This window comes from Neopelma chrysocephalum, unplaced genomic scaffold, assembly GCF_003984885.1.
Source record: "Neopelma chrysocephalum unplaced genomic scaffold, ASM398488v2 Primary Assembly neopelma1_42, whole genome shotgun sequence".
Lineage (NCBI taxonomy): Eukaryota > Metazoa > Chordata > Aves > Passeriformes > Pipridae > Neopelma > Neopelma chrysocephalum.
Genome location: NW_020897700.1, coordinates 3,982,427 through 3,997,130, shown reverse-complemented (window position 1 = coordinate 3,997,130; position 14,704 = coordinate 3,982,427). Strand labels below are relative to the sequence as shown.

Genomic DNA, 14,704 nt, shown 5'->3' with positions numbered 1-14,704 from the left:
GGTACTGGAGAGGCTAAAACTACATGCTACATTTGAGAAGGGATTCATTTGTGGGAAAGAGAGTATGTCTGGTTGTTCTTTATGGAAATATTGGGAAAGTAAATAATAATTCTTTTTCTATAATATAGGTGAGCAAAAAAATATTATGATTAAAGCTTCAGAAATAGTAAAGAACAAATGCCATACATGTTACCACACTACTCAGTCAATTATTTGAGATATATATCCTTTCGGCATTACTGTAATACTTTATTCTTAATAAATACACCTTTAAAATATTACTTTAACCTATCAATCTCAAGTGTGAGTTTTGTTCTCTTTTTTATTTTCTTCCTCAACTTCTTTGGGAGTGTTTTATTCTCTTCTTCTAATCACCACATTTTTCCTATGAATTTCTACATCATCTGTTCGAAAGTATAAAAAAGCTTACCCATTATTTTACCAGGTCTTTAATTCCTTCCCTCACCCCTTTTGCTATGAAGTACTTAAGAAAACACTTGTACTTACCGGCTTCTAGTGCACATTAATATTTGTAAGTAATTTTTCCATGTATGTGTTGCAGCTGTTATTCTAGATATTCACATTTTTTCAAGGCCTATTTTTGATTATTTCAGAGCCATTAATATCTTACATTGAACCTGAGTACAAGACTCATATTTCTTATTTTCTTTAAGAACTCAATAAATTCACTATTATAATGATGTCTCTGAAAACTTTAAGTTCACAGAAAGTAAATTGAATTTTAGGTTCTATGCAACCCACTTCATCATCTTTTTAACAAGTGACAACAGCATTTTCTACTGAAGAAGAGCAAAGCAGATAATCTTAATTTCAGACCCAGTTCATACAGGGATGCCACCATATTACTTTTCAAAATAGTTGTTTGACAGTAAAACAATAGTAGGTCAGATATAGAGCTATAGCCAAGTCAGGCTGTCAGCTGTATGAACACAAGGTTCAAATTTTCACCTTGCTTTTGAGACCATGAATTGTACAATTTGCTAAATATATAATAATGAAATGCCCCACTAAAATAATTTAGGGAAACTTGCCAGCCAGTAGCTAGTCTCAGGACCTAAAAGTCAGGCTAAATACTGTTGTATCCTATGAACCTCCCGGTCCCCAAACTGTCTAGTCCAAGCTCACTATTCTTCCACAGCCAGCCTTCAATACAAGTGTCATAATCTGGACTCTCAGTGAAGATTTTCCACACACTGCACTGGGACTCCAGAGAGCAGATATGTCATGGCTGAAGTCAGATGCCAGCAGGAACAGCAAATTTCACACAGAAGCAATTTTGTCTGATTGGTTGAGAAGTAAATTAAGTAAAGATATAGAGAAATCTAATTCCTAGAATAGCAAACCAGAGTGTCTCATTAAAACCTCATTTAATAGTGTCGCTAACTTCATGGAATAAATATAAAACATTAACATCTAATATTAACTTCAGCTGGAGTTTTAGATTTCTTTTGTAAGTATTTAGGGTATGCTGTGTTCATTCAATATTCACAAAGACTTTGTTATGGGTAACAGAATGTATCTTTCAGTTGAGATGATGACTGCTTTAATCTTCCAGATAATTATGTTTGACACAGTCCCCATAAAGCTTCAGCTTGCATTTGTGATACACTAAGCTTACAAAAGGTGAAGTGAAATATTAAATTCTTTATCTTTTAAAGATTAGGCATTAGAACTTGTAATCAGTAAGATTTCAGTTCAAATAGCATACCCCAGAAGAGAGACATGCTACAAAATCGCATGTAATACTTGATGGCAAAATCATAGTTTTACTTTTTTATTCAAAAATTTTTTAAGTAATCTAATCGTAGCCAATATTCTGGAAAAAAAAATCTGTTCAGTGCAAGGAAACCAATTCCTTAAAATTCTGTTTATTCAATTCCATTAGAGTAGGAAGTTCTCACTAGCCGTGTAGTGGCTGAATTTTAATTGCCAGTGGAGGCAAGCAATTAAAACTACAGTAGATGATAGACACAGTTGCTCTCTCCTCCCCTTGCCTGTCTCTCTCTTTTGTTGTCTCTGCTTCATAAAGCTGTGTATATCAGTCTCCCTCTTGACCCCAACACAACTTTCTCATTCCATATTATATTTCATGAGGGACTTACCATTTTTCACCCTTTCATGAAATGAAAGTGGGATCAGTAAAAGCCCACGAGAGACAGGTTCTCTCGTTCATCTTGCAGGGCTGGCAGGAGTTCAGAGCTGTGGTTGCAAATACTTCCCAGGCTGTACATAAGCCAGGTGAGAAAATATCTTCTGATCTGCTGGTCGCTAATATCCAGCTTTGAAGAACTGCTGTGAAATACAATTTCTCAGAGGCTTGCTGATGGCTATAACAAAGGGACTTTCAGAAAGAAATATGTCTACAAAAGAGCAAATTCCTGTACCAAATCACTGTCAAGTATTTAGGGAAAACTTGCTAGAATTTCTCAACATCAGGAAAATAACATATCCTTTCACTCATTTTCCCAAAAACTGGATTTAAAAGGAACACACAAATAAAGCATCTCATGAAGTTATGTCACAATGAACCACAGGACAAACAGTTTAAGCATGGCAGATACATGAAACAGAAACCCAGAGTCTGAGAAGTCAGGTAGTGTTAAAAATAAATCCCTAATCTAACTATGTAAATAAACATTTGCACAAAAATGGAGCAAGAAGTTGCCATTCACAAACCATCCAGCAGTGCTTTAATTAGTGAAATCATGAAATCTAATGAGGATTTCTTTCAATACCTATTCAGAAGTTTACCTACTTTCTATGTCACTGCTTCCTATGAAAACTCCAGTTTTTCTCCTGTTTTCTCTGCCGCTGAGGCCAAACTCCAGCAATTCAGAGAGGGTTACATCCTGCTCGTCTTCACTGTAACAAACAAGCCTGTAGAGATTGTGTTTCACAGTGCTGCAATGGCAGCAGCAGGGATGAGAAGGGAGGAGGACAGCTCTGCCTCTTTGCATGACTTAATAAAATACACATTATACAGGGCAGTGCTAATGAAGATGACTTACATGGGCCTCTTAAATCTTGGTAAATCTTCTCAGCAATGAGTTTTTCCCATCTTTTCTTGCAAACACTGGGACTTTTTCTCTGGTTTAACATGGCTTGCTGCTCTTTGATCTCTCTGTTCAGGATGGTCTCTGTACTCAGAACTATCTCCCTGCTCGCCCTGTGACGTAGATGAGACCAGATCACATAATACTCCCCACACTCCCATTCTGCTCACTGCTGTGTACACAGACACCAGCCTGCCACCAGTAGATTATTTTAAACTCATTTAATCAAACTGGTTCTATTCACAATCATTGTTCATGTTGGCCATTGCAGACAAGCAAAAAAACTTTGTTTCTTTAACATCTCATTGATAATGTGCCATCTCGCTTGAGGGATGTCTAAAGAGACCTGTAATTCAAGGAACTCACCCTTTTGGTAAGACCTTAGTATGATCAGGAGAGAGGGACAGAGAGAGTAGGCAAGAGAAAACAGAAGACAGGGAAGGAAATATTCTAATTATGAAAGAAGATTGTAGAGAAAAATTTGAACAGGTAGTAACCATAGAGTTGCTTTTTGGGAAGTGTTGGGCTGTTTGTATTCTCTCTTTTTTTTTCTTTTTTTTTTTTTTTGTTGTATCTGCATTTTTCTAATCCTGCAATTTCCCATAAAGCCCCATTAGCATTTCCATGGGAAAGAAAAAAGTACCTTATGCCATGCATTTTATTCTATGAAATTTTGTTCATCCTGCCCTCATTCCACTGATGGGACCACTCAAGTCATAATGTATTACTCAGCTGAGAAAAAACTATCTAAGTATGTGCCATTTGCCTGTCAGTCACTGTTAAGGAAGGAGAAATGCTGTTTAATACTCTTTTGCTGTGGTAAAGCATAACACATGACTAATGCTCAAAACTAATTTCAGTTCACAGCTTTTTGCTATCAATTATTCTGTATTAAAGAGACCTAACTGAGAAAATTCTGTGGCTCAAGTTAGACATTTGGAAGTGTCTGGACACCCCCTCTACAGATTAATACTTCCATAAACTTCTCTAAGCAGGTGTTTCACATATGGCTGAACAGAATGAAGCCTTAACACTTCCTTTCTCATTTGAATTTTAAACTATGGCACCAATGCTCATTAATGTGTCATTTTTTTCTCTTTAATATACAGTGTTTCAGAAAACAGTTGGCAGCAGGGGCAAGACTTCTGGAGTTTCTTTTTAATAACATAAGAATAGTTTATAACCAGTTATATTAAAAACAAGTTATTATGGAACAATGTACAACTGAAACTGAAAGCATATCTTCTTTCATGTTATTTAGTTACTTATTATTTTGCATTTATGGCTGTGATTAGAAATGTTTTCTGCATTTCTGTGTTGGTTTATTTATTATTCTTGGAGCACACAGTGATAGTGAGACAGCAGTTCAGAAACAGCCAGATAAGATTACACTTTGAAGTGCACAGAGCTCCAGTTAAGCTACAGGGCTATTTGCAAAGCAGGGCCATAATCACACCATGAAATTTGCTAATTTTTCTTAATATTTGAGGTCATGTTTAATTTGAAACTCATAAAGGTATAATAGAAGGCTACTTTACTCAGTTTATATATACCCATTAGTATGTATTTATCTCACAACAAAAGGCAATTAAAGTAGATATTTTGACAAGATCTTCCCAGTGTTCTAGCAGAAGAAGGCTTCAAGGTTTAGACATTGAAAAGTTCACAAAAGCAACAACAGTTGTTGCAGTCTGCATAATGGACTGCTGCTCTGGTAGGTGGATTTTGTGTATTTTCTTTCTTAAAATTAAACAAGTTTGTTGTTCAAAAATACAGGTCTGGGCCATGGTATGAGGGTATAAAGCCTGCACACGTTGCAAAAGCAATATGTACAGAGGCAATGACTGTCACCTGGAGAGAGGAAGACTGTCCCTGGGGCTTCTCCACACCCCTACTACCATGGGAAAGCAGAGAGTGCAGGGATGCCAGGCAGTGTACTCTTCCCGTCCTGGAGGAAGCTCTGGAAACTTTCTCTGTTGGTCTACTCTCTCATGGTCTACTATCTCTTCTCCTTACTACATCCATATAGCCCCTAGGCTTTCAAGGGTTAATTCAAGGGTGTTGACATGTCACGTGGGCACTTTTCTGAGTGCAAAATATGGTGGGGCACACAGGGTTGAGTTGTGCACTCCCACCTCTGCAGAAATCACCACCCAAACTTCTGTTACTTTCTCATGTGCAGCTTCAGCTGGGACCAGGATGCAGAGCAGCTCCAGTCTGCAGACCAGACTATTGTCCAGTGAAGCAATGCTCCCACTGACACAAAATACTCTCAAGCCCTTGCCCACCCTAGCAGGGAGTGAAAGGAGCAACATGGAGGAGAGCAGCCATAGGAACAAGAGGTCAGATGGTGGAGAAGGACATAGCTGGGACAGGAACAGGAAGGAAACTGTGCAAAGCATAATGTAGCAGGCTTTAGAAGGTAGAAGAGAAAAACAGTAGCAAGGAATAGCCTGCACCACAGTTTGGAAAGGAGTAAAAGAAATGGAGAGGCTGAAGAGTAGAGGACATCACACAGATATCAACAGACAAATTCAGTCTGTGGGCTGGGAGGACTCCCAACCTGTTCTACATTTTTTTTCTGTCAAGGACTAATCTTCATTTTTACTTCATTTTATCTCTATCATGGAGGGATATGTGACACAAGAAAGAATCCTAATGTTTTTGTTCAGTACCATATAAATAGGAGGCCAGACCATGGGAAGAGAGAATGGGCCTCCTCACTATAACTCCAACCCTTCCTGCCAATTCTGAACTTCTTTAATGTGAGAATTCTCACTTCTGGTGCAAGAAATCAGAAAAAAATAATGTCCTTCTAAAAATTTTATTCTCAATTTGAAACAAAGCAAAGTTGTAATGGAAGGATTTTTTTATTAAAGTGCCTCTTTGGAAATACCATGGTGTCACACACCCATCTCCCTTTCTTCTATGATGGGAGGGAACAAATGATGATGACAGAGTGTATCTGTCACTGTAGGGTCAAGTCCTTCTATCTGCAGCCTGGTCCCATGGCTGGTCCCTAATGAGGAATGAGGAGAGCTAAGAATTGGAGAGTAGTCCATGGATAGACCAATTGCCCAGCTGTTTGCACTCTTACAAAAGGACACCTGTGTGCTAAATGAAACTTCTGAATATTTTTACCTCATCTAATTGAAGAACTGAGATTTTTTTTTCCAGACTAAATCCAATTGAATCAACATGTGGCTTTGTCATACCAAGAATTTTGTTAAGATTTGTCAAGCTTCTACTGAAACTTTTCTGTTTCAACAAGTACGTTTTATTTTCCAGTCTTTCCATAGAAATTTCTCTAGATCTTGGTAGTCTGCTCTGATTGGTGGCTGCTTCTTGTCTTAAGATTGGATATGTATCAGATTTCTCAGATACTGCACACATTGCAGTACTAGATTTTCTATTGGAAAGCAGCACATGTCAAATTCAAAATTCAAAGGGCTCCTTTGCTAGCCTGGTCTCCTAGATAGCATTTGGAAGCATTTGCTGAGAGCTGAAACAATGACACATGCCATGTGCCTAGCAGGCTTTTTTAATTAGACATAAAATTCTGATTCTGAATCATTCTTTTGGAGAGTTAAGGCATTGCTTTTTTTGTTTCTGTAATAAGCAGAAAGAAGCTTGCATGCATCAGATCATATAGGTTGCATAAACTACTCAACAAAGATAGTCTGGATTTGCCATGCCATTTGTTGCAGCCTGTACAGAAGTCACAGCAAAGCTCAAACTGACATGATGTTTAAAAATCTATGTGTCTCTGACTGGCTATGCATAATTTGGATGCATATGTCCTTCCAGACCCAAGCAGCCAGAATCACATAGATGAACCAGAGGTAAACATAAGAATTTGTACATTCATAAACATTCAGAAGGGAAGTCAATGTATTTTCAGCAAGCTTGAAGAGCATGAAGCTTGCACAACTGTTTGTTTACTTCCTGGGAGCTGGATGTTACCAGAACTAAAAATGACATCACCATTCCTGTCCATCCTAGTATGTGATGCATTCTGTCTGCTCTTTGCCTTGAAGAGGAAAAAGGATCTTTGTTGTTCTCTTTGCAGACCAAAGCATAGACAGAACCACTAAAGGACAGAAAACAGATAGGTTTGTCAAACTTAGGTCCTTCAGCTTGAAATGGTAGAGGAGGGGTAAGGTTCTAGGGAATTACTTCTGCCTCCTGCCCTTGGCTAGTTTGAGAACACTATGCTTAAGAATGAACAGCAGTTTACAAGTAGGTCCAGCCTTGAGAGGGAGATTGGAGAGGCCCAGCTTTGCTTATGTTAAAAAGATATTTCCAAAACAAGAAGTGGGAGAAGTCAGTGGTTGCAGTCCCGAGGCAGGCCAGGCCCTGGGGGGACAGGAAAGACGCTGCCCTGGTAGTGGCAGTGGTGGGGCCAGTCTCAGCTGTTGGGAGGGCTAGCAGGGCAGGGAAGGTAGGGTTTGACCCCTATAAGTGTTTGCCTCTGGAATTCCACAACAACAGTTCCTAGGCATGCATGCTGCTCCTCATGCATGGATTGGGCAGCCACCTCTCTCCCAAGGGTGTATTATCAGTCTCTCCCCGAACACCAGCTGTTGCATTCCCCTCTTGTCAGCAACAGACTTCTCTCCTTCAGATTCCCCTCGTACTATTTTTAGTTCAGCATACATCTTTTTTGACTGACCCAGTTTACCTTTTGAGCATAAGAATTTATTTGGGTGGGGAATTTTCATTTCAGCCATTATACAGAAAACACTGAATAAAATGAAATCATTCTGGAAGGTAAGTGGAGTATTGACTGCACTGTGACTGTGATCGCCATCAGTATTATTCAAATATGAAACCTGTGCCTGATGGTGGTCATCTATAGGTTTCCAGACACAGTGAAGCCAAGAGATAGAGCTGCATCATAAATTTTACCCAGATGCTGGTTGAGGTTTTAGGATTTTGCTTATTTTTGTATGCATTTTGCTGTAGTATCTGTATGCAGCTAATTGAATTGGAGATGTAACCAATGGAAGGGTGCATAGGCCATTTCCCAGCTATGGAAAGGTATTTGTTTTCAGATTTTCTGGTACATTTTTGAGTAGAGCAGCTAAACATTTTGCCATTTTCTTTAAACACATGTTATTTGCCAATCCATATATCTCAACATTAAAACCTTTTATCCTATAATGTCATTCACAGTGCTCCAGTTTAGCTGTTTGGTTTAACAATAAATTAATCTAATACTCTCGTGTTGACGGATGTCAAGAGATTCAACAACTGAGGTCTGTACACATGTACTTGGCACCAATGGCCTTCTCTTCCTGTTCAGACTGTAAGCATGAGTTTACCAGAGAAATGGAAAAAGCTTTTCCATACGAACAACTAGACGTAACTGCAGGTCTGTTATTCAGGTAGATGTCTCTGCACAAAAAGCTACACCTGCAGGGGGAGAGGAAACAAGTCTGAGCTGAAGTGGAAAATATCTCTACATATGCAGATATCATTTGGGCAGTAGCATTTCTCCAAACACAGAGACATGTCTGGCGATGTGGGAGGAGCTTGCCTGAAATGTAGGATAGGGCTCTCAACAACAGTATCGAATAATGACACAGTGGTCATGGCAGCTTGGCAGCTTTCCCCTGAACACACAGGTGTCTTCCAGTACAGATCTACTTGCCACTGTCACTGTGGCCTTGCTGCCACCAGCTGCCTGTATCCCAGCACACTGTGCTTGTGGATGCCTTTTCAGTATCATGTAGGTACTGAGAGGTGTAGACCAAAACTGAGTACATTGTTCCGCAAGGGGTGTTATTTAAATAATGCAAGAATAGATACTGCAGCACAGGTCTGCTCCGATGCATTCTTTTAACATGATTTATAAATCATTAAAAATCATGTGCTTTCATATTGCATGGCAAATTCTTATCTCATTTTGTGACCATAGTTAATGTCATGCATCTCAAACTTTTTTATTTGATTGTATATATTTGCTTTTGACTGTATTTCCCATCAGATGTCAAAGGCTACACTTTTCTAAAATTAATGTCTTTTTATTTTCCATCCATATTTCTAGCCTATCTATATCTAGTTATTTAACCTGTCCATGGTCCAATAAATATTTTCTTACATTTAATTGAATTCTTTACACAATCTTACTTAGACTGTCCCTTTATATGTGTTGTAGCATCAGACAAGCAAGCTCTCTTAGCAATCTTCTCTGCTTTGTTACAATTTATTCCTCTTTTGCCCTTTGTCATGTCATTCTAACTTTTTCCAGACCATTTTTGTTGAACTGGTTGCACCAACTGTTTTAAATATTTTGAGCTGTGATGTGGCTATACATGTAGCATAACACACAGTAAGTCTCAAGAAATCAAACCCAGATCAGCAATATAAATATTACTGGTTTTATTTTTAAATTTTTAAAAGTTGTTTAGCTGCTAAAGTGAATAATGGTCTGCATGTTTTTATTTACATCGTAGCCTAGACTAGGGACATGCTTTTGAAGAGGATCTCCCAACACCATTCATTGGTTCGCATCTCCAAGCAATCTTGGAGCACATGAACTGAATGGCATTCAGATGAAACTAAGCCAAAAGATGCACCCTGATAGTGTGCCAGTGATGTCCAACCCAGCTGAGGATTCATTCAGTTCATGAGGTGCAGGTAGACCTAGTTAAAAGTAACTCTACCTTTAGATGTGTCAAAACAATGGTACCATTTATTTTGCTGTAAAACTCCATTTTTTCTGGACCACATTGTTGGTAAGCTACTGGTAGTTAACTGGTTGTTTAGCTACTTGTAGTTAAAACCCTGCTGAGACTGCCTTCTCCCTCATTGCCTTCTGAAATACAGACATACACACTCAGCTCTGGATAAAGTTATTGTTTACTGCATGCTCATTTAAAAATTAATTACTGATCTTCTGACCCATTCACTAATAGAAACAACAGCAGACCTCATCTGAACAGGGTATACGTGTTTCAAAACAGATAGATTGTGCTTTGGTCATCATGTCAGCATTTGCTTATGTAAGCCTATATCAGTATTTGCCCATGTAAACATTGTCACTTGCTCTACAAGTTTTGCCAGAATAAAAATTAAAAACAACAAAAACTCAAACATATAAACAAACAAACAAAAAAAATCAACAAAAAAAACCCACAACCACACGAGAGTGGGTAATCATATTGAATTTCTCTAGAGAGTTGTCTACTTCTTTCTCCATCTGGCCTCAAAAAGCAGGAGGGGTGTAATGAGGAAAGCAACTGCAAACTATAGCGGTCCCTTGCTGCTGTGGGTTTTGTTCTAGGATGTACACAGGACATTAATGTTTGCAGATTCTCTATAAAGATAAAAGACAAAGGCCTAGATGGGAAGAAATTATGATCTGCATTAAATAGATGATGAGCCAATTCTTCCCTCAGTTACACTATTGCAAATCCCGTAAATTTCTTTTCATTGTCTGAATGAGATCATGATTTGTCTTGAAGGAAATGAGGACTAGTGAAAATGAAGGGAACTGAGAAGACACCAGAAAAAAAGTTGCAACAAATAAGAAAGTGAATGAAAACTGTTTTGTTCTAGGAAGGAATTCAAAGGGAGTGGAAATCCACAGGCTGAAACTCACAGCTCTGTAATTTGGTCTCTCTGTGCCAACCTTGTGAGAATTTAAAAAATCAGTTTTAATAATAACATAATACTTCTCAAGAAAATAGTGGTATCTGATAGTAACAGCTGTAGTTGCTGTAAAAAAAAAAAAAAAAGAAGGACTTCACCTAGAATAAACATGAAGACAACCTTATTCAACAGTTCTTGCTTTCCCTGATAATAAAGGGGATTGGGCTTTTAGGCTGGCACCTCTCATCTCTTCACACATTACTATAAATAATATTAGAAGGTACCCCTTTATTCCTCCCTGTCTCCCTCAGGGAAGCCACTGGACAGAGTAAACAATTAAAAATGTCAAAATAAGCAAGGTCAAATGGCTTAATTTACTGTAGTTATTAATCTCAGTTACATTCATGAACATTTTTCATATGGGACCTTATCTTTCCATTCAACAAAGATATGGAGTTTAGTTCCCTCTTCTTTTTTCTTATCTCCCCTTTTCCTCTCATTTTTGTATTTCCATCCTTTCATTAGTGCATTGTCATGAAGTGCTCAGTACAGGTCCTCTTCTCTGGCATAGATAGGGTAATATGCGAGAAGAATATGGTAATGAAATAAAACACCTGAACTCTAGATACTTAAAATTACTTTATCTCTTTCTTATTTCTTACCTTTTTCATGTCAAAACATGAAAAATTACCTGAAATATCAGCTAAGCAGGGAAATATTATCCTAATAAATGGGCATGCAAGTATGTGCCTGGTAAGTTATTTGATTAAACAGGAAGCTAGAATCCTATAGATATCCACAAATAAAGCCCCAAATCTAAATGACTGTATCGTTAGCTCATTTGTAAACTGTTCCAGATGTAAGATTTTGGCAGCTTTCCAGTAGGCTGGCTGCAGTCTGAGCTTTCCTGCATCCGCAGTGAGAACTGCAATGCCTGACTCTTCAAGGAAAAGCTCCACAAGGCTGATGACAAATTATATAAAGTAACAACCTCACTGCCTGGCAAAGAGAAATCCAAACAGATCCCCGGGCAAAGAATGCCCTTTTTCCTGGGGCTAAGTTACAGCCGTTTGACCTGGATGTGTGATCGATCTGCATTATGCATCACCCGGTGAAAGCCCCTCTGAGAAGATCATTTAGTGATCATATCAGGGACTCCACTGCTAGAGCCTTGGATGTCATCTGGAAAAACACAAGAGACAGACGACTGGCAGGTGAGAAGGACATTGCATAAATATATTTTAAGATTCATAAGGGATCATAATCAATAATGCTAATTAGTAGTATCATTTGCATAATGTACCGATGTTGCCTCTAAGTATTTCTCCAGCCTTTTGTTTGTGTGTCATGTTACTTTGGTGCTATGCCTATGGTGGAACTGTATGTGCTTCTCTAACTAGATGAGATAAACATCAGTTAAAAGAAAAGGAGCAATGGATTTTGGTCCGGTATTCTGGTGCAAACTCCTCATAGTAAAGTGTGCTGAAGCATTTTACTTTGCTGTTAAGTCAGACCCTGTGCTTTACTGCTGTGATGTGCTTCAGTGAGTTGCGTTACAGAGTGTTTTGAGCCAAGGAGTGTGTCAGTTGGAATATCTGGGCTGCGCACTGAGCAATTACTGGTATTTCCTCTGGCAAGGATTTCAGTGCTATGAGCTCCAAGTGAGTGTCAGATATGCCCGAGCTGGGCTTCTGAGATATAAATTACCAGCCAACTAGAGAGCTACAGTCCACATTTTTATTTTGACTTGCAAATACTCAAAAACTCGAGGCAAACCATAATAGAGGGCTAGAGAAGAAACCAATTTAACTCACTTTATTTTCCACTTCTCTTATTACCTGTTAGATGAATGCTTTTCTTTCACCCTGCTGGGGTTGTTACTTTTATTTTGTGGCATTTAGAGGTTTCAAAATGGGCAGCAGAAATGGACCGTGGGTGTGACTGCCAGAGGGATGACTTTGGTTTGTTTGTATGCTTACAGTGGGGGTGGTTTATTGCAGGGGGAGGGAAGGAGGGAGGAGAAATGTGAATAATGATAAGATCAAGGATGAGATGACCCAGAGGCAGACTGTATGGCTCACTAATGTAAACTGAACTTTTACATCATGCTGCTGCACTTATGTTTTGGAGAAATAAGAGTAGCTAAGTGTATAACAGACATTTGGTTGCACACTGATTCCAAAACTGATTACACTGGGTAATCAGGCAGTGAGTGACCATGGCCTATAAAGAAACATAGGAACAAAAACCTGCTTTAAATTAGACCTATTCATAAAAATCTTGTTCTGCCCATTAGTGATTGGATAAATTCTGTGCCTGTTCCCATAGATGACAAAGGACAGTGAGTTGCCTAGGCAGAGGAACTCACTTTACTGCAGTTTTACAGTGAAACCTCATGGTCATAAGAGATGGAGGCATCACATTTACTTTAGTGCTCAGTAGGTAGTCACAAATATGACAGTGTCATGAAAGCACTGGTCATTAACCTCTTTCCACAGCAAGCTGAACTGGACATCTCTCAAAAGTGTGTTATAAAACTGGACTTCTTTCATAGCTTAATGACTGCAGGGCATGCAGCAGCAGTCTCAACACAGGTCCTGATGTTTGGGCCATTGCTGAAACTCCACTGGAAGAAGCACCAAAAGGAAAGACATTCTGAGTAAAAAGGCATGGATGTTACACAAATCTATAAAAGGAAAGCTGGTGGGGCCAAATCAGCCTTTGTTTAATCTGTGTGTTGCCTGGTCAGCTGGACATTTGTTTACCCTGACATTCATTTCCATTCCACCTGCTAGAGATGTTTATGTGAATGCTTTGAAGTAAGCTTTTTAATTTATCTTTAAGTTGGTATTTGCATCAACAGACTCAACAGTACCTCTGGCCTGTGTCCACATAAGACAACTACTACCAACTGTCTTCTGTAAAATTGTTTTCCTCTCATCAGTTGACACTGTAAAGCATATAAGGACATGTAATTTATACTTCTGTATGTGACCTCCATATGAAAATATGCAGATTTTATCAGGATATGAAGAGGCCTCGATAAATGTATATATTTAACCTTACATATGATTATCAAATATTTAGGGGCTAACCAACTGCTGATTATATTTCTTGAGACTCTGTTACATTCCTAGAAACAAGGAATGAACGTGAACCCTTTAGCCTCTTTAGCTGCACTGATAAGGGTCGGCATGTTTTTACTCTACTTGGCAGCTGGTTATGAGCCATCACAGCTTTTATCAATACAAGGCTTAGATGTTAGAGGACCCTTAACAACAGTGACAGTTCCATTTTCCAGGCTGTGCTGGTGATGTAGGCTTTTCAGTCCACTGGTATATTTGCGCTGCTGTCAGTCAGAAAGTCAAAAAATAATCAGGCACTAAGCATTACAGTATGTAATTGGAGTAGATATCAGGTTATATTCCAGAAAATACTTCATGATTAACAGAGATTCAGGAAGAGAAACAAAACAGCAAGTTGTGTTGCTGTTCTGTTTGTTCTTTGGAATATCAGCAATTTAAACTGCTGACTACATAAAAATGGTCAAGAAGGGTCATGACACTGAAATAAGAAATCCTCTTAGATCAGCAATTTGTGTTATCAGGACACGCCTTTTTAAAAGCACATTATTTGCAAAAGAAAGAAGAAAATGTAAAATATGCTTTCTTCATCGCTTATTCAAGAAAAAGTAAACAAAAAATATTTTGCCTTTAAAACAAGCTTCTAGCCTGCACACAGACATAGAAAATCATGCAATATAATTTAATATAATCATCAAACAGGAAATACTGTCTACGTCCTATGTTGGGAAAATATGGAAAATGTCTCTTCCACTAGCTGAGAATGGCTGGAGAAAAGAAGTCTTTGGAGAGACCTTGTAGCAGCTTTCCACTACCTAAAGGGGACTTTACAAGAAAGCTGGAGAGGGACTTTTCACAAGGGCATGTGGTGATAGGGGGAATGGCACAGTAAAGAAATGCAAATGAATAGGAATAGGAATAGGAATAGGAATAGGAATAGGAATAGGAATA

General features: G+C 38.5%; 1 protein-coding gene across 5 annotated transcripts in view; it reads left to right on the top strand.

Annotated features, from left to right (window-relative positions):
- The window catches only part of DLC1 (DLC1 Rho GTPase activating protein), a 264,648-nt gene that overhangs the window by 153,154 nt on the left and 96,790 nt on the right, over nucleotides 1–14,704 (top strand). Inside the window, exon 1 of one of the 5 annotated variants that reach the window (XM_027676457.1) lies at nucleotides 11,577–11,884. The exons of the other annotated variants lie outside the window; for them this stretch is intronic. Within the exon in view, the coding sequence (XP_027532258.1) occupies nucleotides 11,770–11,884 (115 nt within the window). The 5' untranslated portion in view covers nucleotides 11,577–11,769. Of the gene's footprint in view, nucleotides 1–11,576; nucleotides 11,885–14,704 lie in introns of those variants that run through there. 5 annotated transcript variants of the gene reach the window in all.